A 22,197-nucleotide genomic window follows, 5' to 3' on the forward strand; every position below is an offset into this window, starting at 1 on the left:
GTTCAGTGTTATGGCCAACATCACAGGGATACTGACTCACCAACAGTTGAACTTTCCAAATACAGATGTATTTTTTCTATGATCAGTTGAAATATCTAGACTGCACATGGTGATCTCCATTTAACTAATTATTGAATTGAATTGAATTAATTTTATTTCTTACATCCTTCACATACATAAGAAGTAAAAATCTTTACATTACATCTCTGTCGAAATGTGCAATCATAGTAATTTATAATAAATAGAAATACACTCAAGTCAGCATGAGTTAATCAGTCTGATGGCCTGGTGGAGGAAGCTGTCCCGGAGCCTGTTGGTCCTGGTTTTTATGCTGCTGTGTCATTTCCCACATGGTAGCAGCTGGAATAGATTGTGGTTGGGGTGACTCACATTCCCAATGATCCTTCGGGCCCTTTTTACATACCTGTCATCGCAAATGTCCTGAATCATGGGAAGTTCACAACTACAGATGTGCTGGGCTGTCCGCACCACTCTCTGCAGGGTCCTGCATTAAGGGAGGTACAGTTCCCATACCAGGCAGTGATGTAGCCAGTCAGGATGCTCTCAATTGTGCCCCTGTAGAAAGTTCTTGGGATTTGGGGGCCCATACCAAACTTCTCCATACTTCCTGTAATCCACAACCAGCTCCTTTGTTTTTGCAACATTGAGGGAGAGGTTGTTTTTGACACCACCGTGTCAGATCAATGCCTTCTTCCCTGTTTGCCACCTCGTTATTGTTTGAGATTAGGCCAATCAATGTAGTGTCATCGGAGATCAGAGCTGTGGGCAGTGACACAGTCATGGATATACAGGGGATACAGGAGGGGACTTAGTACACAGCCCTGAGGGGCTCCTGTATTGAGAGTCAGAGGGCTGGAGGTGAGGGAGCCCACTCTTACCACCTGCCGGCAATCTGACAGGAAGTCCAGGATCTAGCTGCACAAGGCAAGAACAAGGCTGAGGTCTCTGAGCTTCCTGTCAAGCCTGGATGGAATTATGGTGTTGAATGCTGAACAGCATTCTCACAGAAGCATCCTTCTTCTACAGATGTGTAAGGACGGTATGTAGAGCAGTGGCAATTGTGTCAGCTGTCGATTGTTGTGTCAGTAGGCAGATTGTAGGGGTCCAGTTTGGGTGGTAGCATGCTGCAGATGTAGTTCTTGACCAGCTTCTCAAAGGATTTGCTTATTATTGGAGTGAGTGCAACAGGACATCAGTCATTCAGACATGTTATGTGACTTCTAAAACCAATTGGCTGCACCTGTAATGACTTGGTGTGTCATCTTGAAGGGAGTGAATACTTGTGCAATCAATTATTTTGTGTTTTACATTTGTAATTAATTTAGATCACTTTGTACAGATCTGTTTTCACTCGACAAAAAAGAGACATTTTCTGTCGATCAGTGTCAAAAAAGCCAAATTAAATCCACTGTGACTCAATGCTGTAAAACAATAAAATATGAAAACTTCCAAAAGGGGTGAAACTTTCCATAGGCTCTATATTAAATTTATCAATTAAGTTCAGTGTTATTTTATATGTGTGACCAAATATGCAGGCAATTCTTTTTACTTAAACCAACTTCCATTAAAATAGTGACAATATATCAGATTTAGCAGTTAACCATTCTTGTTACAGAACAGACTATCAAATAATTTGAAATATACTTCATTTCTCCCACATCTGTTTTTTTTTCCCTGCACTGGTTGGATCTTGGTATCACTGATACTTTGCCTCAAGAGGTATTTATCTGTATCAGTCTACATCAGGGGTTCCCAACATTTTTTATGTCATGGTGGAGCCTTACCATTATCCGAGGGGTGCATGGAGCCCAGGTTGGGAACCCCTGGTCTAGATCAAAATGTCCCTGAAATGACAGCACAACCCATCACAGTTCTGCACTACTCAAGGGCCATGGGGCAGTAGACAAGAGTGAGAAGCTTGGCCAATTTGATTTCCACTTTTCAGCCCAGTTGTGGATAGGTGGTAATATCAGTCTCCCTTTTAATATATATTATCAATGATCTTCTTGTCCGTCCCAGATTATACTCCAGCTCAGTAAGGCCAATAGTCGTCATACTTGGAGTTCTCAAGTGTTGTCTAAATGCTACACAACATGGAAGTAAATGAACCCATCAGTTGCACTGTTGACTTTTCCATCCAGATGCTTGTCCTTAAAACCCTGCATCTTCGTCAGCATCTCGCTTACCTGGGCCTGGCAGGTCTCCCCAATGGCTTCCAACTTCTGTTTGCATTCATAAATAGCTTCTTTAATGTCATGCATTTCCGAACAGAGTGCAATGGCTGCATCCACCTGATTAAAGGAAAGATGTCAGCTGTAAGCAGATTGCCAAGCTGTTTTTATTTGCCTCTTCATCTGTATTGGCCTTTCAAAAATAGACTTGGGGATGACATCTGTGTGTATACACACGTGTGGCAAATCTGAGCATCTGTTTTCTCCTGGACAGCATTCACTTAACGCTATGCACATGCTGATACTAATAAAGAGCTCCATGAAGACAAGTATGATTAGATGTTATCACACAATAATGGAGATAGGATAAATGCAAGCAGGCTTTTTCCACTGAGATTGGGTGAGACTAGAACTAGAGATCATAGGTTAAGGATGACAGGTGAAATGTTTAAGGGGAACCTGAAGGGGAACTTCTTCATTCAGAGGGTGGTGTGACTGCAAATGAGCTGCCAGCAGAAGTGGTGGATGCAGGTTCGACTGCAACATTCAAATTGGGATAGGTACATGGGTGGGAGGGATATGGATGACTATGGTCCAGGTGCTGGTCAATGGGACTAGGCAGAATAACAGTTCAGCAAGGACTAGATGGGCCCAAGTGCCTTATTCTGTGCTGCAGTGCTCTGTGACTCTATATGAATTCCGCCTACCCATGACTCATTACCATGATGTACTGTATTTAATGCATTGATTCATCAAGGAGTACTTGTGTCCCTTATATCCTCTGTATAAAATGAGTCACGTTATATTGGAGGACAATTATTCGAGGCCGTAGATCAGTTCTGTGGAGAAATGGGGAGAGCATGGATACACTGGGCCAAAAGGGTTGTTGCAAACCTGTATGACTCTATAATACCAAAAAAAAAGGCACTAAGACAATGGAGCAAGAAGTTAAATGGATGATATGAAGAAAGAAATTTTAAGAGGAGGGAACATATTATAGAAAGAAATCTCTCTCTCTGTCTCTGTCTGTCTCTCTCTCTCTCTCTCTCTCTCTCTCTCTCTCTCTCTCTCTCTCTCCACCCCCCCCCACCCCGCCTCTCTCTCTCTGTCTATGGTGGAGGGTCCTTTTACCCGCAGAGTGAGAGCTGGGTTTCCCTTTGTGTCAGTCCCTGCAATGCCGTGCAGGGAAGTGCAATACCTCAGTCTGGGAAAGGGTAAAAAGCTGACAGATGGAAAGTAGGAGGCTAGGATGGAGAGGGAGGTACACACGAGAGAACTGCGGTGGCAGGATGGCAAGAGAAAGATAGAAGAGGGAGGGATTGCTTTAGAAGTGGACAAGTGAAGAAGAAAAGGGCTGGGTGAAGGGGGAGGAGGAGGCAGGGTAGGGAGATGAAGGAGAAAGGAGCTGAGAGGAGGTGAGTGAGAGCTGAGGGGAGATGTGAAATGCGCTAAGTGGGTTTGAATAAAGAGGGTGCAGCTGAGGAGAGTGAAGCTGAAAGTGCGCAGGGAAAGGGTGAATGAAAAGAAGAGTCCTGAGAGGGAGCCATAAGTGTGGGGGTGGGAAGTAAGAGATGCAGTACAAGAGGATGCCGAAAGGAAGAATGAGTGAAGGGAGAGGGAGACAGAGATAGCCAAGGACGGGGAGGCTGAAAGAGGGAGGTTATGAGGGAAGTGAGACAAAGAGTGTTGGACAAGGGAGAGGATTAGTACAATAGCATTCATGTTTGTATCTATGTGCGTCTGCATCCATAGAGCTTAATGTTATCTTTAGCCTCTTAAACACTGGACTAAGGCCTCACTTTTGAAGCTCATGCGTGGTTGATGTGTAATCAAGTGCCACACATGAAGGAAATAACACAGTCATTCCCAGTCCTGAGAGCAGTGAGAAAGTAAATAATCCCTAACTAAGTCAGACTGCACAAAGATAAGGCGATGACTAACAGTGGGCAGGGCAAGAGAGGTCTATATCAACTGCAAGAATCTGCAGAAACTGAGAGATGCAAGGCTGTGTGAGATTTTAAAGATAAGGATTAGAATCTGGATTACATACAAACTATTAATGAATTTAGTTAAAATTCCCATTGGGGAAACTCTACTTTCTAACCACAAATTTTGACTTGTTGGAAAATCAAGATTACATCTTTAAACAACAGAAATGAAGCTGACCTCATCCACAATTTGTTGTCCTTTAGGAATGGATTTGGCAAAATTTCGGATGACTTGGAGTTGCTCCCTCTTTTTAATGCTGGGGTTTTGGTCAGCTCTACAAAGAACAACCAGGTTAATTTAAGAAAGAAAAACTTATATGTATATAGCTCCTGAGCACACCCATTCATCCATGGTGCTTTATGAATAATCCATTATTCCTGAAATGCAAATATTCTTAACAAAAACTAAACGAAGGTCCCACTTGAAGAAATTAGATGAATGATCAGTTTTAGTATGTAAGGAATATTATCCATTACATTTATCTTGTAACAACACAGACAGAGTCCATGACGAATCCTAGGAGAGCAATCTGATCAGTCTGTTTCTCGTCTTATTCTTCTCTACCTGTGTAGCTGATACTCTCCTCACACATGGTCAGAAACTCCCCCTTGAGTTCTTCAGCCGTTTAACTACACCCAGTGCTAATTCAAAGATGCCACTTAACCTATCAGCACATCTTCGAGATGTGGGAGGAAACTGGAGGACCAGCAGAAACCCACGCAGTCATAGAGGGAGCATGCAAGCTCCACACGGACAGCACTCAAAGTCAGAATTGAACCTAGATCCCTTAATGTACACTTGAGGAGTTGGATAAACTCTCATTTTAAGATCTTACAAACAACATCTCTGGTACTGCAGCATCCTCAGTATTATTCAAGTTAATGTACTGAATTCCTAAATTAGGGATTGATCAAAGAACCTCCCAACCCAAAAGTTATCCCAACTGAGCCAAGCTGAAATAATGGGGAGAGCTAGATTTTAAAAGATAATCTAGTATCATTGCAGTTATCAAGTTATGAACCTAAAAAGAACATATACTCTGGAAATTTCAAACATTTAAGAACACGTATAGCAAGAGATTGATTACCAATGTTTACATTATTTCTAAGTTTTGTTCTTCATTCCAATTATTCCTGGATAACTAAATGTCTACTCACCCCAACTGTTCAGATAACCCTTTCCTGTGATATAGCACAAGAACTCCCAAAATCATTGCTAAATTCGTCCTGCCAACTCCAACTTGACAGCTGAAGACTAATGCAGGAGGTGGTCTTTTGGACTCCTGAAGAAGTAAAAGACTTGGGGTTTCCTGAAAAATAAAACATCAGTATGAACATGGTGGTGGCAAAGAATACTTTGGAAAAGACTTGCTCTCATTTTGTTAGCTAAGCAGAAGAGATATGAACTGAATTGACTGCTTGATTGTGATGTATGCATCCACCCAGAAATCAAGGATAAGCAGATCATGGAAAGTATGACTATGAATTTTTCACTTCTTTATAGAGCGTGACATTCAGCAAATTAAACAAGGCAAAGATCATCAAAAACAATTATTCAAATTAGAGCAAACATTCAGGCCAAAGAGACATGGGTTTGTACCATACACTTTGTCACTAAATTCAACAATAACAATATGCAGGAGCAATGGATTGTTATTAATTGTTGAGGAAGGATTTATGTTTAGAATATACAGTCATAAAGTTATGGCTATCAGACAAACACAGAAAATGTTAACCGTAACCATCCCACCTCTTAGGTTTGGATTTATCACGAGTGGCTACTAAACATAGAAAGGGGGCTGTTCCAAGGTGGTTTAAGTCAACAAAATACTTTTGTGTTATTGATAATGTTAAGATATAGGAAACACAAAAACGAGAAAGTCTGCAAATCAAAAGCAACACACACCGAACACTGGAGGAAATAACTCAGCATGTCAAGCAGCATCTATGGAAGAGCATAAACAGTCGACGTTTCAGGCCGAACCTCTTCTTCAGGACTGAGAAGGAAGGGAGAAAATGCCAGAATAAAAAGATGGGGGGAGGTGAAAGACGCTAACTGTAAGGTGATAGGTGAGGATTGGTGGTTGGAAAAAGTCAAAGGATGGAGAAGAAAGAAACTGATAGGAGAGGAGAGTGGACCATAGGAGAAAAAGAAGAGGAGGGGACAAGGGGGAAAGTCATAGGTGAGTGAAAAAAAAAGGTCAGAGTGGGGAAAAGGGGAGGGGGAGATTTGATTACTGGAAGGAGAAATCGATATTCATGCCATCAAGTCAAAAGGTACACAGACAGAATATAAAGTGTTGCTCCTCCACGCTGAGGGTGGCCTCATCTTAGCTCAAGAGGAGGCCGTGGATCGACATGTCAGAATGGGAATGGGAATTAAAATGTTTGGCCACTGGGAAATCCCGCTTGTGGCGGATAGTGTGGAGATGCTCAAACACAAGAAACACAACAAACAACTTGCACAGAGCAGGATTCCACTGATGCCAAATGATACGTATTGGAAGATCAAACCTGAAAACTGAGTACAAAGGAATTGCAGGATCCTTAGCAGTGTGGAAGAACAGAGAGATCTTTGAGTCCAAGTCCATAAATCCATCAAAGTTGCCATGATCTTTTACTTGTTTAATCTGTTGTTTGATAGGCCCATGGTGTATTGGCCTTCATTACTATTGGGATTGATTTCAAGAGCCACGAAGTTACTGTACAGTGCCGCTCTGTTAAACTCTAGTTGGACCACACCTGGAGTATTGTGTTCAGTTCTAATCATTTCATTATAAGAAGAATGTCAATGCTTTAGAGCGTGAAGAGAAGACTTGACAGGATGCTGGCCTTGATTAGAGAACATGTCTTTTGAGGAAAGGTTGAGCAAGCTAGGGCTTTTCTCTTTGGAGCAAGGGAGTATAAAATGCTACTTGATAGAAGTGTATATAGATTATGAGAGGCACAGATAGAGCAGACAGATAGTATCATAGAAACATAAAATCATAGAAAACCTACAGCACAATACAGGCCCATCGGCCCACAAAGCTGTCCCGAGCAGGTCCTTACCTTAGAACTACCTAGGCTTACCCATAGCCCTCTATTTTTCTAAGCTCCATGTATCCATTCAGGTGTCTCTTTAAAGACCCTATTATTTCCGCCTCCACCACTGCTGCTGGCAGCCCATTCCATGCACTCACCACTCTGCGTAAAAAAACTTATCCCTGACATCTCCTCTGTACCTACTTCCAAGCACATTAAAACTATGCCCTCTCATGCTAGCCATTTCAGCCCTGGGAAAAAGCCTCTGACTATCCACATGATCAATGCCTCTCATTATCTTATACACCTCTATCAGGTCACCTCTCATCCTCCGTCACTCCAAGGAGAAAAGGCCGACTTCACTCAACCTGCTCTCATAAAGCATGCTCCCCAATCCAGGCAACATCCTTGTAAATCTCCTCTGCACCCTTTCTATGGTTTCCACGTCCTTCCTGTAGTGAGGCGACCAGAACTGAGCACAGTACTCCAAGTACATCTTTCCCCTTCGACAGCAATGGCCAACACCAATGGACATCCATTTCAGGTGAATGGAGAAAGGTTTAGGGGAGATGCCAGAAGTAGATTGTTTGTTTGTTTGTTTTTCACACAGAGAGTAGTAGGTCCCCAGAATACATTGTTGAGGGGTGACAAAGGCTGATACAACTGGAACATTTAAGTGATTCTTGTATAGGCATATGCATGTAAGAAGAATGGAGGTTATGGGCTGCATAGGAGGGAAGAATTAAATTGATTGTGGAGTACAATTTATATAGATCCACGCAACATTATGGGCCAAAGGTCCTCTCCTGTACTGTACTGTACCTTTCTATGTTCCATGTTCCATGTGTTGACAATGTGCAGGTTATATGTATTTTTGGGAAAAGTTGAAAGATAACTATCAAACAGAGAAGCACAACTATCATGTGCTCAAGTTGACTTGAACCCCAAGATCTTCTTCAAAGTGAGAATACCACAACTTGAGCTCCAACTACCAGCATTCGCTCTTCTGGTTCTGAAGACGCTCTACCTTGCCTGAGTTTCTGAACATAAGTTACAACTTTCAACACATAGATGACATATTTTGTTATTTCATCTCAAATATAACCTTTGCAAACAACAGATACTCTTCTTAAACATGACATTTTGTTTCTTCTCATCTGTTGGATTCTGTTATTATAATGCTTAACAATGTATTTTACATGAATAAACATAATAAATTCATCTGAACAGTTGTCTAAAGGATCTGCAAAGCAAGGATCATTTCTTAATTCCTGTAATCTGCAGAATGTAACCCGAAGACTTACAAAGCTCTGGCATATTGTACTAAAAAAGGACATCCCACCGAATGCAAATTATGATTAGTTTGCACTGCATAACCTGCCCAAAAAAGGGAAAACCAGAACATGTGTAAAGGAAAGGAAGTTGAAGGCTAAATTTGTATGAGGAATACCAATTCTGAAGAAAAACAGAACAAGCTGGAAAGAGAATCAAGACCATTGATTAAGTTCAATTGGACCTAAATAGAAGAAAAATATCTGAAACACTTCTTGCTTACACAAAAACAGGATATGAATTAACACAGTCCTTGTTCTAACCTAACATCTCTGAGTTTTGAGGGCCGGCTATGTTAAGACCCATTTTTCCTCAGATTGTAATATCAACTGCAGTCAAATGAACAGTGTAACGTGTTGCAACTAAGCCAATGTTCATCATGTTCTTTGCTAGCTGAGGTTAGAGCCATGTCAGAGTTCCTATCCAAAGGTATACCACAAGATGTCATTATTGTCTGAGGATAATGGAAGCAGCTGGAAACAGGGTTTCTTTGCCAGGATACAGAAGTGTATTTTTATTAATTTATTTATTTAGAGATGTGGAATAGACCCTTTTGGTCCTTCGAGCCATGCCACCCAGCAGCCCCTAACTTAATGCTAGCCTAATCACAGGACAATTTACAATGAACAATTAACCGGTACGTCTTTGGATGGTGGGGGGAGATCGAAACACCTGGAGGAAACCCATGCGTTCCACAGGGAGGACATACAGACTCTTTAAAGGGGACATCAGAAGTGAACTCCGAACTCCGACGCCTGAGTCGTAATAATGTTGTGTTCACCACTACACTACCATGGTGCCTTTTACCTGTGATTTCTTGCAATTTGCTAGCAAAAGAGGTGTCAATCATAGAGTCATAGAATGAAGACAAGCCCTTTGACCTAACTGGTCCACAGCATCCTTGCTGCTAGTCCTAGTGGCCCATGTTCTGCCAATAACCTTCCAAGCCTCTCCCATCTATATACCCCTCCAAATTATACCCACATCATCCACTTTTACTGGCAGCTCATTTAAATACTCATCACCGCCTATATAAAGAAATCTCTCTCCTTTTATCTTGTATCTGTGTCCTCCTGCTTTACAATGACCAATTAATCTACTAACTGGTACGTCTTTGGATTGTGGGAGGAGACCGAAACACCTGGAGGAAACCCATGCGTTTCCCTAGTACTGGAGGGGAAAAAAAAACTATGACTGTCCACCTTAGCCATACCCTTCATAATTTTATAGACTTCTTTGAGAACTAATTCTCCTACGCTCCAAGGAATAAAAATCTAGAGTGACTGACCTCTCTCAATAACTCATGCCCTTTAGTTCAGGTAGCATCCTCATAAATCTCTTTTGCACTCTCTGCAGCTTGACAAGGATTTCCCTATAACAGGATGACCAAAACTGTCCCAATACTCCAACAGCAGTCTCACTAATTACTTATACAACTGCAGCATAATGTCCCTGCTCCTAAACTTCATGAAGGCCAGCACGCCATTTGCAATTCCTTATCACATCTCTGTAACTAATCAAAATCTCTTTGTAATTCATGGTAACCTACTTCACTATCAACAACACCCCTAATTTAGTATCATTTGCCAACATGCTAAACATTCCATGAATATAACTTGATAACCTTCGGCTCATCGGGAAAAATATGGAAGTGATAGATAAGAGGTAGTCACCCCTAAGTTGCACAGGGCAGGTACCTGGGTGACTTAGGAGAGGGAAAGAGAATAGGCAGCCAGTGCAGGATACCCCTGTGGCTGTTCCCCTCAATAATAAGTACACCACATTGGACACTGTTGGTTGGGGGGGGAGGGGTGGTTGATGTTGACCTACCGGGGGAAGCTGCAGTGACCAGGTCTCTGGCACTGTGTGTGGCTCTGTGGCTCAGAAGGGGAGTGTAGAAATGAGGAAGGCAGTAGTGATAGGAAATTCCATAATTAGAGGAACAGACAGCAGATTCTATGGATGTGGAAGAGACAGCTGGATAGTACGTTGCCTTCTGGGTGAGAGGGTCAGGGATGTCTCGGATCGGGTTCACAGCATTCTAAAGGGGGGGTGGTGAACAGCCAGAAGATGTGATATATACTGGTACCAATGACATAGGCAGGAAAAGGGAGGAGGTCCTGAAGAGAGAATATAGAGAGCTAACAGAAAGCAGAAAAGCAGGACCTCCAAGGGCATAAACTCTGGATTGCTACCTGCACCATGCACCAGTGAGGGTAACAAAAGGATGACTTGGCAGATGAATGCATGGCTGGGGAATTAGTACAGGGGACATGGGTTTCAGATTTCTGAATCACTGGCATCTCTTCTGGGGAAGGTATGATCTATACAAAAAGGACGGGTTACACCTAAACTCAAGGAGGACCAATATCCTTGCAGGTAGGTTTGCTAAAGCTGTGAAGAAGAGTTTAAATTAATTTGGCAGGTTGATGGGAACCAGAGTGATCGGGCTAGGGATGGGGCAGTTGGTATACATGCTAGGCTAAAAGCTAACCCCACCAGACCAGCGGTACCGTCCCTCCTGCTCTCAAATGTCCACTCCATCGACAACAAGCTGGATGAGCTGCGTCTGCTGAGAGAAACACGCAGGGAATTTAAAGACTGCTGTGTGTATGTCTTAACGGAATCCTGGCTCCATGACAACGTACCGGACGCGGCGATACAGCTAGAGGGAATGACATCGTTTCCTGTGGACAGAGAGGCAGCTAGCTCCGGTAACGGCTGAGCAGGAGGTCTGTGTGTTTATATAAGCAAAGACTGGTGTGCGAACGCTACAGTAGCTGCTAAACACTGCTCACCACTGGCTGAATTTCTCATGGTGAAATGCTGGCTGTTCTATCTGCCGAGGGAATTCACCATCATGCTTGCGGCAGCTGTTTACGTAGCTCCCAGTGCCAATGCTAAGGCTAATGCTTACGAAGCACTGGGAGGCCTACATGAAGCCATCAGTGAGCTACCGACTACACATCCTGACAGCTTTGTGGTGATCGCTGGGGACTTTAACCACACCAGCTTAAAGACTGTGTTCCCCAAATTCTGGCAATATGTGGATTTCAAAACCAGGGGAGACAACACACTGGACTTGGCTTATACCAATACACCACAGGCATACAAAGCAGCCCCCCGCGCCCATCTTGGCCACTCTGACCACATATCTGTCATGCTAACACCAGCATATAAACCACTGCTTAAACGTGTGAGAGCAGAGAAAAGAGAGATAAGGGTCTGGCCAAAAGGAATGGCCTCAGCACTACAAGACTGTTTTTTGCACACAGACTGGGATATATTCAAAACAGCAGCCTCCTATGATGACCGTACAGACATTGAGGAGTATGCGGAGGCAGTAATCAGCTACATAGCCAAATGCATGGAGGACGTCACTGTGATGAAAACCGTCACCGCACGTGGTTATAAAAAGCCATGGATGACAACAGAGGTGCGTTCACTACTGAAGGCCCGTGACACAGCCTACAGATCGGGGGACAGGACTGCGCTTCTCTCAGCCAGGTCTGCACTTTCACTAGGGATCAGGAAAACAAAAAGGGCCTACATGGGCAGAATACATGGACACTTCTGTGACACAGGTGACACCAGACGGATGTGGCAGGGAATTAAATCTCTGACAGACTACAAGATCAGGCAGAAAACTGATGACAGTGACGCCTCTCTACCAGACAGGCTTAACAATTTCTTTGCCAGCTTCGAAGCATCAAGCACTACAGTAAGGGGGAGAGCCGGTCCCTTTTTACCATCTGACCAGCCGGCTCCAATCATTGATCCAGAGCAACATGGAGGACCCTTGCCAGGGTCAACCCACGAAAAGCGGGAGGTCCCGACCACATTCCTGGACGTGTGCTCAAGGAACGTGCTGATGTATTAGCAGATATCCTGACAGACATTTTCAACATCTCCCTTAGTCAAGCTATTGTCCCCAGATGCTTCAAAACCTCCACAATCATCCCTGTAGCAAAGAAATCAGTTGTAGCCTGTCTGAATGATTACCGTCCCGTTGCCCTGACCCCCATAGTGATGAAATGTTTTGAACGGCTTGTCAAGCCTCATATCACAGCCAGCCTCCCCTCATCACTGGATCCTCTACAGTTTGCTTATCGTCCAAGTCGCTCTACGGAGGATGCAATATCCACCACACTGCACACCAGTTCTCTCTCACTTGGACAACAAAGACACTTATGCCAGAATCCTGTACATCGATTTCAGTCCAGCGTTCAATACCATCATCCCGCAGAGACTAGTGGAGAAACTGTCACTGCTTGGCCTTAGCACTGCCATGTGTCTCTGGATTCTAGATTTCTTGACAGAGAGACCACAGTCAGTCCGTGTTGGCAGGAACATCTCTGACTCCATCACACTGAGCACTGGATCCCCACAAGGCTGTGTGCTTAGCCCATTGCTGTTTACACTGCTAACACATGACTGTGCAGCCAGATTCAAAGAGAACCTGATCACTAAATTTGCAGACGACACCACAGTGGTGGGGCTCATCAGCAAAAATGATGAAACTATGTACAGGGAGGAGGTCAAACACCTAGAGAGCTGGTGCAGTGATACCAACGATGCTTAATGTCACCAAAACCAAGGAGATGATGGTCGATTTCAGACGGTCTCAGCCTGAGCACACACCCCTCAGCATCAGCGGCTCCACGGTGGAGAGAGTGGAAAACATCAAGTTCCTTGGGGTGCAGATCTCGGACGATCTCACCTGGTCCAGGAACACCACTGGGATTGTGAAACGGGCCCAGCAGAGATTGCACTTTCTAAGGAAGCTTAAACAATCACCACTCCCCACTAACATCTTAACTACGTTCTACAGAGGTGTGGTTGAGAGTGTGCTGACCTTTTGCATCACAACCTGGTACTCCAGCTGCAGTCCTGTCGACAAAAAAGCCTTGCAGAGAGTGGTTAGGGGAGCAGAGAAGGTTAATGGGGTCTCCCTACCTTCTGTCCAAGACCTCTTTCAGAGTCAATGCCTCCAGAAGACACGGTACATCATTAAAGACCCCTCACACCCTCTCCATGAACTGTTTGTTCTTCTGCCATCAGGCAAACATTACAGGAGCATCAAAACTAAAACCACAAGGCTACTACACAGCTTCCTCCCACAGGCAGTCAGACTGCTAAATAGCTGCTCCACCTGACTCTGCTTTGGACACTTTTAACTTGGACACTTATAACTTGATTTAACTGACATGTGGCTGTTGTGTTTTACTACTTATTGTTATGTTTATTATTTAGTGTTGCGTTTGTTATGATTGCACTGCTCCTGAGAAACGCTGTCTCATTCTGCCCTGCAGAGCTGATATATGGTTAGAATGACAATAAAGTTTTTGAATCTTGAATCTTGAACAAGTAGATGCAATGTTAGTAAGGCTGTGAGGAAGGACAGGCAGATGATAGGGCAAAATTGCAGTCACTGGGATGAGTGAAGGTGGGGGCCAAAATCAAAAAGGTTTTTGAATACAGGACTGAAGGTGTTATATTTGAATACAAGCAGTATATGGAATAAGGTGGAAGATCTTGTGGCTCAGTTAGAGATGTTGTGGGTGTAGAGTGGATTTTTTTGGGTAGATGATTTGTTTACACTTAAATTACTTTGGCCAGGAGACTTCTATTTTAACTATTTGACAAAGGACTGTGGATTGAGTACACCACAATGGGCTTCCTAAAAGGTGTGAATACCAGATACTTCTGGTGCCTGATGCTGTAGTTTCGAAGACAGTATTATCTATACATTATAAATATAAATTGTCTTCTATATTAGCGCGTAAAATGCCAAATAAATGTATTGCGGGTTGAACTAAAGGCTGTGGATACCAACACAGACACGTTGGCGTCTGAAGGAAAGGATAGTGTGATATTTTATATGTAACTTCAAAGGGAAGCATTGTCTATGCATTGTCTATAACTTTTTAACTAGCGATTGCCTTTGTGTTTAGCATATAAATTATCGAGCCCACATTTAGCTAGCAGACCTTTCTGCGGAAAGCGTCTCGGTACGTAGATGCCTGCTGTACCTTGTTGTGTCGAATAAAGAAGCTGCTTTGTATCTACCAGTGACTCTGTCTCTCCAGTGATTTCATCCACGCTACAACAGTGGGCATCTCTGAGATGTGGCTGAAGGAAGATCATAGTTGAGAGCTTATCATCCAAGGATACACTTTATATTTAAAGGACAGGCAGGTAGGCAGAGGGGATGGGGTGACTCTGTTGGTAAAATGTGAAAGCAAATCCTTAGAAAGAGGTGACAGGATTGGAAGATGTAAAATCTTTGTGGGTAGAGTTAAGAAATTGCAAGGCAAAAGAGACCCTGAAGGGAGATATATAGCGGCCTGCGAAAAGTAGCCAGGGTGTGGGCTACAAATTACAACGGGATATAGAAAAGGCAAGTTAAAAGGGCAACATTTTGATAATCATGGGGGATTTCAATATTCAGGTAAATTCAAAAAATCTAGTTGATGTTAGATCCCAAGAGAGGGAGTTTGTAGAGTGCCTACAAGATGGCTTCTTAGAGCAGCTTGTGGTTGAGTCCACCAGGGGAACAGCAATTCTGGATTGGGTGTTATGCAATGACCCAGATTTGATTAAGAGCTTATGGTAAAAGAGCCCTTAGGAGGCAGTTTGAGAATTCACCCTGTAGTTTGAGAAGGAGAAGCTAAAATCAGATGTATCAGTATTACAGTGGAGTAAAGGGAATTATGTAGACATAAGAAAGGACCTTGCCAAAGTTGATTGCAAGGGGACACTAGAAGGAATGATAACAGAACAGCAATGGCTGGAGATTCTGGTGACAATTCAGAAGGCGAAGGATAGGTACATCCCAAAGATGAACAAGTATTCTAAAGGGAGGATGAATCAGCTGTGGCTGTCAAGGGAAGTCAAAGAGACCATTAAAACAAAAGAGAAGGCATATAATATTGCAAAAATTAGTGGGAAGTTAGAGGATTGGGAAGCTTTTAAAAACCAACAAAAGGCAAGTAAAAAAGCCAGTAAAGAGAAAAAACATTAAATTTAAACGTAAGCTGGACAATAACATAAAAGAGGACACAAGAAGTTTTTTCAGATTTATAAAGGTTAAAAGAGAGACTAGAGTAATACTGGACCACTGGAAAATTACATTGGAGAGGTAGTAATGGGCGACAAAGAAATGGCAGACAACCGTAATAAGTATCTTGCGTGGAAGACACTAGCAAAATGCCATAAATGCGAGAGTGTCAGGGAGCAGAAGTGAGTGTCATTGTTATTACTATGGCAAGGGTACTTGGGAAGTTGAAAAGTCTTAAGGTAGATAAGTCACCTGGGACAGATGGACTTTACTCAAGGGCTCTGAAAGAGGTAGCTGAAGAGGTTGTGGAGGCATTAGTAATGATCGTTCAAGAATCAGAAATGGTTCCTGAGGACTAGAAAATCGCAAATGGCACTCCACTCTTTAAGAAGGGAGAGAAGAAGAAGAAAGGAAATTATAGACCAGTTAGCCTGTCTTCAGTGGTTGGAAAGATGTTGGAGTCCATTACTAAGGATTAGGTTTCAGGGTACTTAAAGGTACATAATAAAATAAGGCAAAGTCAGCATGGTTTTCTAAAGGGGAAATTTTGCCTGTTGGAATTTTTTGAGGAGATATCAGGCAGGATAGACAAAGAAATGTCAGTGGATGTTTTTATTTGAATTTTCAGAAGACTTTTGACAAGATGCCAGACATGAGGCTGTTAACCAAGATAAGAGTCCATGGTATTACAGGAAAGGTACTAGCATGTATAGAAGATTGACTGACTGCAGGAGGGAAAGAATCTGAATAAAGAGGGCCTTTTCTGCTTGGCTGCCGGTGACTGGTGTTGGTATTGGGACCGCTTCATTTTACGTTGTTTGTCAATGATTTGGATGTAGAAACTGATGGCTTTGTGGCCAAGTTTGCGAATAATATGAAGATAGGTGGAGGAGCAGGCAATGTTGAGGAAGCAGGATGTCTGCCAAGAAGTGGCAGATGGAATATAATGTAGGGAAGAGCATGGTCATACATTTGGCAGAAGGAATAAAGGAGGTGACTATTTTCTAAATAGGAAGAAAATTCAAAAATCAGAGGTGCAGAGAGACTTGGGACTTCTTGTGCAGGATTCCTTAAAGTTTACTTGCAGGCTGAGTCAGCACTAAGGAAGGCAAATGAAAAGTTAGCATTAATTTCGAGAGCACTATAATAGAAAAGCAAGGATGTAATACTTAGGTTTTATAAGGCATTGGTCAGACCACACTTGGAATATTGTGAGCAGTTTTGGGCCCCTTATCTAAAAAAAGATGTGCTGGCATTGGAGAGTGTCCAGAAGAGGATCTGTGGAATTCATTGCCTCAGATGGATGTGCAGGCTAAGTCATTGGGTACAGTTAAAGCGGAGGTTAATAGATTCTTGTTTAATCAGGGCATCAAAGGTTACAGGGAGAAGGCAGGAGAATGGAGTTGAGAGGGATGATGGATCAGCCATTATGGAATTGCAGAGCAGACTTGATGGGCCAAATGGCCTAATTCTGCTATGTCTTATGGTCTTATATTCACATCCAGATCATTTACATAAATAATGAATAACAGAGGTCCCAACACTGCCACACTTGTCAAGGGCCTCTAGTTGGAGAACTGACCTTCATCCATCACCCTCTGCTTCCTGCCATCGAACCAATTCTGAATCCACCTCGCTAGCTCTCCCTGAATTCCATGTTCTAACCTTCCAGATCAGCCTGCCGTGCAAGGCCTTGTTGAAGGCCTTTCTGAAGTCCATATCTACTGCCCAACCTTCATCTTTGATACCCCTTCAAACACCTCCAAAAAAATTCATCAGACACAACTTTCCTTGCACAAACCATCCTTTGACTCAGCTGACTATCCAAGTGATGGTGGATCTTGAATTCACACTAGTAACTTCCCTACACCTGAAGTTTCACTCACCAGTCTGTAATTCCCTAGCTTGTCCTTGTGACCCTACTTGTTCTGGCACTGTCAGATTGGAAGATACCCTGCCACCCCTCTACCCACCACAGTATGCTATGTACTGACATCTACATTTGCTGTGTTCGCACTGTAACCTTCACTCAGTTTAACTAATCTTGATTGGATTTCTATATCACCCACTCTTGACACCATCAGTACAGCCACTGCAGTGTTATGCTCTCTTCGACATTCAATATATTCTGGGCCACCTACACTTAGCACAGTCCATCTATTCCCAATACCATTTTCACTGTCACCTACCATCAGCAGTTTATACATATTAACCTGTGCTCAGCAATATTTGTACTTCATTCACCTTCAACATGGTCAACACAGTCTCTTGCTCTGATTACACACCATACTGTGCTCTTGATGCTGTCAGTACCAGCAACTGGTCAAGGCATGATCTGTACTTTCACCCACTTTCAATACCTGCTCTCAGCACGGTCTGTTCTACTGTGTGCTGTCATCCATTCTTGATAAGGTTTATCTTGTCAACCACTCTTGAAATTGTCAGTATGGTCGCCAACTGTTACAGTAACCTCATACAGAGTCCTGGCATTTATGGCTGATGCAGTCTCAATCTGGCAGGTACTCCCACCGTGTCCTTGGCTGCTGCCTTCACTCAGCCCAGTGTGTAGGGATGTTCACACTTGATCCTTTTGGTATGAAGCCCGTGCCCAGCATGGTTTACACTGTTCTTTACCCTTGGTATTCAACCCTTGGGAAGCACAGGAAGTGAGGAAAAGGTGGATGAAGATTGTTTCTTTCATTAATGTTGGCTGAACACAATAGGAAAGGGCGACTCACATTCAGGAAACCAGGGTGTAGAAGCAGTTTGGACGAAGATGCAATAAAACTGCCAGGAAGGGTGGGAAATAAAGGAAGAAAAAAATGGCAACTTGTCCGAAAGGTAAAGGCATAATCACACATAGACTGAAAATAAAATGGGAAAAGGTGAATTAGTGAGGATTTCAGAGTGTTTTTGGAATAGTTTCTGAGATCTGCGCAAGGTTATGCCGGATCTGGTTTTGTGCGATGAGATGGGTTTGATTAATGACCTCAATTTTATATTAAGTTCAGCAGAGAAAACAATATGTCTATGGTAATATTTTAAACATAAATACAGGCAACAGACATTTACAGTGATTATTAGAAAGCACAAAATGGATACATTGCAATTGGGTTGGGGGAGGGGGCTCCACGTGGGAGAACCTACAATTCATAGTTAATTATAATGTAGAAATAAATTTAAGAAGCATAGAATTGCTCGAAAGGGGTGGCAGGCCAGAGGACTTGACAGAATATTGAAGCGACAAAGAATAACTGAAGGATTAACATAGAAGGAAACATTAGACTGTGACATAAAACACAACATCAGATGGCAAGAGATCCTATAAATATTTTAAAATACAGAAGTTAAAGTAAGCTTTGGTCCTACAGAAAGCAAGTCTGTGGAATTAATAATGAACAGCAAGGAGATTTTAAGTGAATTGAACTAGTATTTGACATCTACATTCACTCTAGGAAATACGGGTAACACCCAAGATATAATTATAAATAGGGAAGTGGCATGGGGGAGGGAGTTTGTAAAATTACGGTAACCAGGGGCAGCAGTACTGGGCCAATTGTTAAAGCTGAAGGCTAACATAGAAACATAGAAAATAGGTGCAGGAGTAGGCCATTCGGCCCTTCGAGCCTGCACTGCCATTCAGTATGACCATGGCTGATCATCCAACTCAGAACCCTGCCCCAGCCTTCCCTCCATACCCCCTGATCCCTGTAGCCACAAGGGCCATATCTAATTCCCTCTTAAATATAGCCAATGAACTGGCCTCAACTGTTTCCTGTGGCAGAGAATTCCACAGATTCACCACTCTCTGTGTGAAGAAGATTTTCCTCATCTCGGTCCTAAGAGGCCTCCCCTTTATCCGCAAACTGTGACCCCTCATTCTGGACTTCCCCAACATCAGGAACAATCTTCCTGCATCTAGCCTGTCCAATCCCTTTAGAATTTTATACGTTTCAATAAGATCCCCCCTCAATCTTCTAAATTCCAGCGAGTACAAGCCTAGTCAATCCAGTCTTTCATCATATGAAAGTCCTGCCATCCCAGGAACCAATCTGGTGAACCTTCTTTGTATTCCCTCTATGGCAAGAATGTCTTTCCTCAGATTAGGGGACCAGAACTGCACACAATACTCCAGGTGTGGTCTCGCCAAGGCCTTGTTAAACTGCAGTAGTACCTCCCTGCTCCTGTACTCGAATCCTCTTGCTATGAATGCCAGCATACCACTCGCCTTTTTCACTGCCTGCTGTACCTGCATGCCCACTTTCAAGACTGGTGTACAATGACACCCAGGTCTTGTTGCACCTCCCCTTTTCCCAATCAGCCACCATTCAGATAATAATCTGTTTTCCTGTTTTTGCCACCGAAGTGGATAACCTCATATTTATCCACATTAAATTGCTTAGAAAACAGATTTTCTGATCCGAATGGACTTTAAAAAAAGTGGCTAATCAGTGACTTCATGCATTGTCTTTGATTCTCCAATAACAAAAGTTCAAACTTCAAAGTAAAATTTATTATCAGAGTATATACAACCCTGAGATTCTTTTACCTGCGGGCATACTCAGCAAATCTATAGAGTGGTAACTGTAAACAGGATCAATGAAAGAGCAAGAGAATAGAAGACAACAAACTTTGCAAATATAAATAAATAGCAATAAATAACTAGAGCATAAACTAACAAGATAAAGAGCTCTTCAAAGTAAAATTTGTTATTGGAGTACATACAACCCTGAGATTCTTTTACCTGCGGGCATACTTAGCAAATCTATAGAATAGTAACTGTAAACAGGATCAATGAATGAGCAAAAGCATAGAAGACAACAAACTGTGCAAATATAAATAACCAGCAATAAATAACGAGAGCATGAAGTAACAAGATAAAGAGTCCTTAAAGTGAGATCATTGGTTGTGGGAACATCTCAATGGATGGGCAAGTGAGTGTAGTTGTCCTCTTCTATTCGAGAGCCTAATAGTTGAGGAGTAGTAACTGTTCTTGAACCTGGTGGTGCGAGTCCTGAGGCTCCTGTACCTTCTTCCTGTTGGCAGCAGTGAGAAATGATCATGGCCTGGGTGGTAAGGATCTTTGAAGATGGATGCTGCCTTTCTACGACAACATTTCATGTAGATGTATTCAGTGGTTGGGGGGGCTTTACCCATGATGTACTGGGCCGAATTCACTACCTTTTGTAGGATTTTGTGCTCAAAGGCATTGGTGCTCAGAGCCATACCAGGCTGTAATGCAGCCAGTCAATACACTTTCCACCATACATCTATAGATGTTTGTCAAGATTGTTGACGACATGACGAATCTCCGCAGACTCCTAAAGAAGTAGAAGTGCTGTTGTGCATTTATATGATGAGTCCAGGTCAGGTCCTCTGAGATAGTGGCACCCAGGAATTTAAAATTATTGACCCTTTCCACCTCTGACCCTCCGATAAGTACTGGCTTGTGGTCCTCTGGTTTCCCTCTCCTGAAGTCCACAATCAGTTCTGTGGTCTTGCTGACATTGAATGAGAGGTTGTTGTTATGACATCCACTCAGCCAAATTTTCCCCTCCCTCCTGTATGCTGATTCATCACCACCTTTGATACAGCCCACAACATGAATATGGTGTTGGAGCTGTTTTTAGCCACACAGTCATAGCAAGTAGAGCAGGGGGCTAAGCACACAGCCCAATCCGAACTGGCTGGCAAAACAAAAAGTAACTCCATGTATAGGTAAGAGAGGGAGCAGAAACCAGGAAACTACAAGCCAGTTAGCTTAACATCCATCATCAGGAAAATATTACAAGTTATTATCAAAGATGTAATGGCAGGGCATTTGTAAAATCCAAGGTGGTTAGGCAAAGTCAACATGGTTTCGTGAAGGGGCTATCAGGTTTGCTCAGGAGTTCTTTGAAGAATTGCTGTGGATAGAAAGGAATTGCTGGATAATCTATACCTAGATTTCCATAAGGCATTTTTAATAAGAGTGCTATTTCAAATCTTTCAGAGAATGTACAAGTTGATATGGGATGTAACCTGCTGGTGTGGTTGGAGTATTGAGTTAACAGAGAACGGGTAAAACAGGATTTGTTTTCCTCTGCTGGCAAAAGGTAACGAGAGGTACAACATAAAGAAGGGAGTTGATAGGCAGATGAGGTGAGAAGAGAGCCAGAATGGGGAATGAAAGAAGAAAGAAGGGGGGGGGGAAATTTACAGAAGTTAGAGAAATTGCTGTTCATGTCATAAGGTTGGAAGCCTCTCAGATGGAATATGAGGTGAAGCTCCTCCCACCTCAGAGTGGTCTCACCTTGGCGGTAGAGGAGGTCATGGACTGACAGGTCAGAATGGGAATTGGGATTGGTCTTAATATGGTTAGCCACTGGGTGATCCTACTTGTGGACAGAGTGAAGGTGCTCAACAAAGCAGTCCCTCAATCTATAACAAGAGAAAATCTGCAGATGCTGGAAATCAAAGCAACACACACAAGGTGCTAGAGGAACTCAACAAGTCAGGCAGCATCTATGGAAAAGAATATTGTCGACATGTCGGCCTGCTGAGTTCCTCCAGCATCTCCTCTGTGTTGCTTGGAGTCCCCGATTCAAGCGATACTGGGTGC

General features: G+C 42.9%; 1 protein-coding gene across 3 annotated transcripts in view; it reads right to left on the reverse strand.

Moving 5' to 3' along the window:
- LOC134358454 (paladin-like) overlaps nt 1-22,197 on the reverse strand; it is a 292,622-nt gene that overhangs the window by 158,117 nt on the left and 112,308 nt on the right. For all 3 annotated transcript variants that reach the window (XM_063070695.1, XM_063070694.1, XM_063070693.1), the window contains 3 exons: nt 5,339-5,490; nt 4,359-4,455; nt 2,208-2,312 (listed from right to left, as the gene is read on the reverse strand). In XM_063070695.1, coding sequence (XP_062926765.1) covers nt 2,208-2,312; nt 4,359-4,455; nt 5,339-5,490 — 354 coding nt within the window. The remainder of the gene's footprint in view (nt 1-2,207; nt 2,313-4,358; nt 4,456-5,338; nt 5,491-22,197) is intronic.

This window comes from Mobula hypostoma, chromosome 18 (genome assembly GCF_963921235.1).
Source record: "Mobula hypostoma chromosome 18, sMobHyp1.1, whole genome shotgun sequence".
Taxonomy (NCBI): domain Eukaryota; kingdom Metazoa; phylum Chordata; class Chondrichthyes; order Myliobatiformes; family Myliobatidae; genus Mobula; species Mobula hypostoma.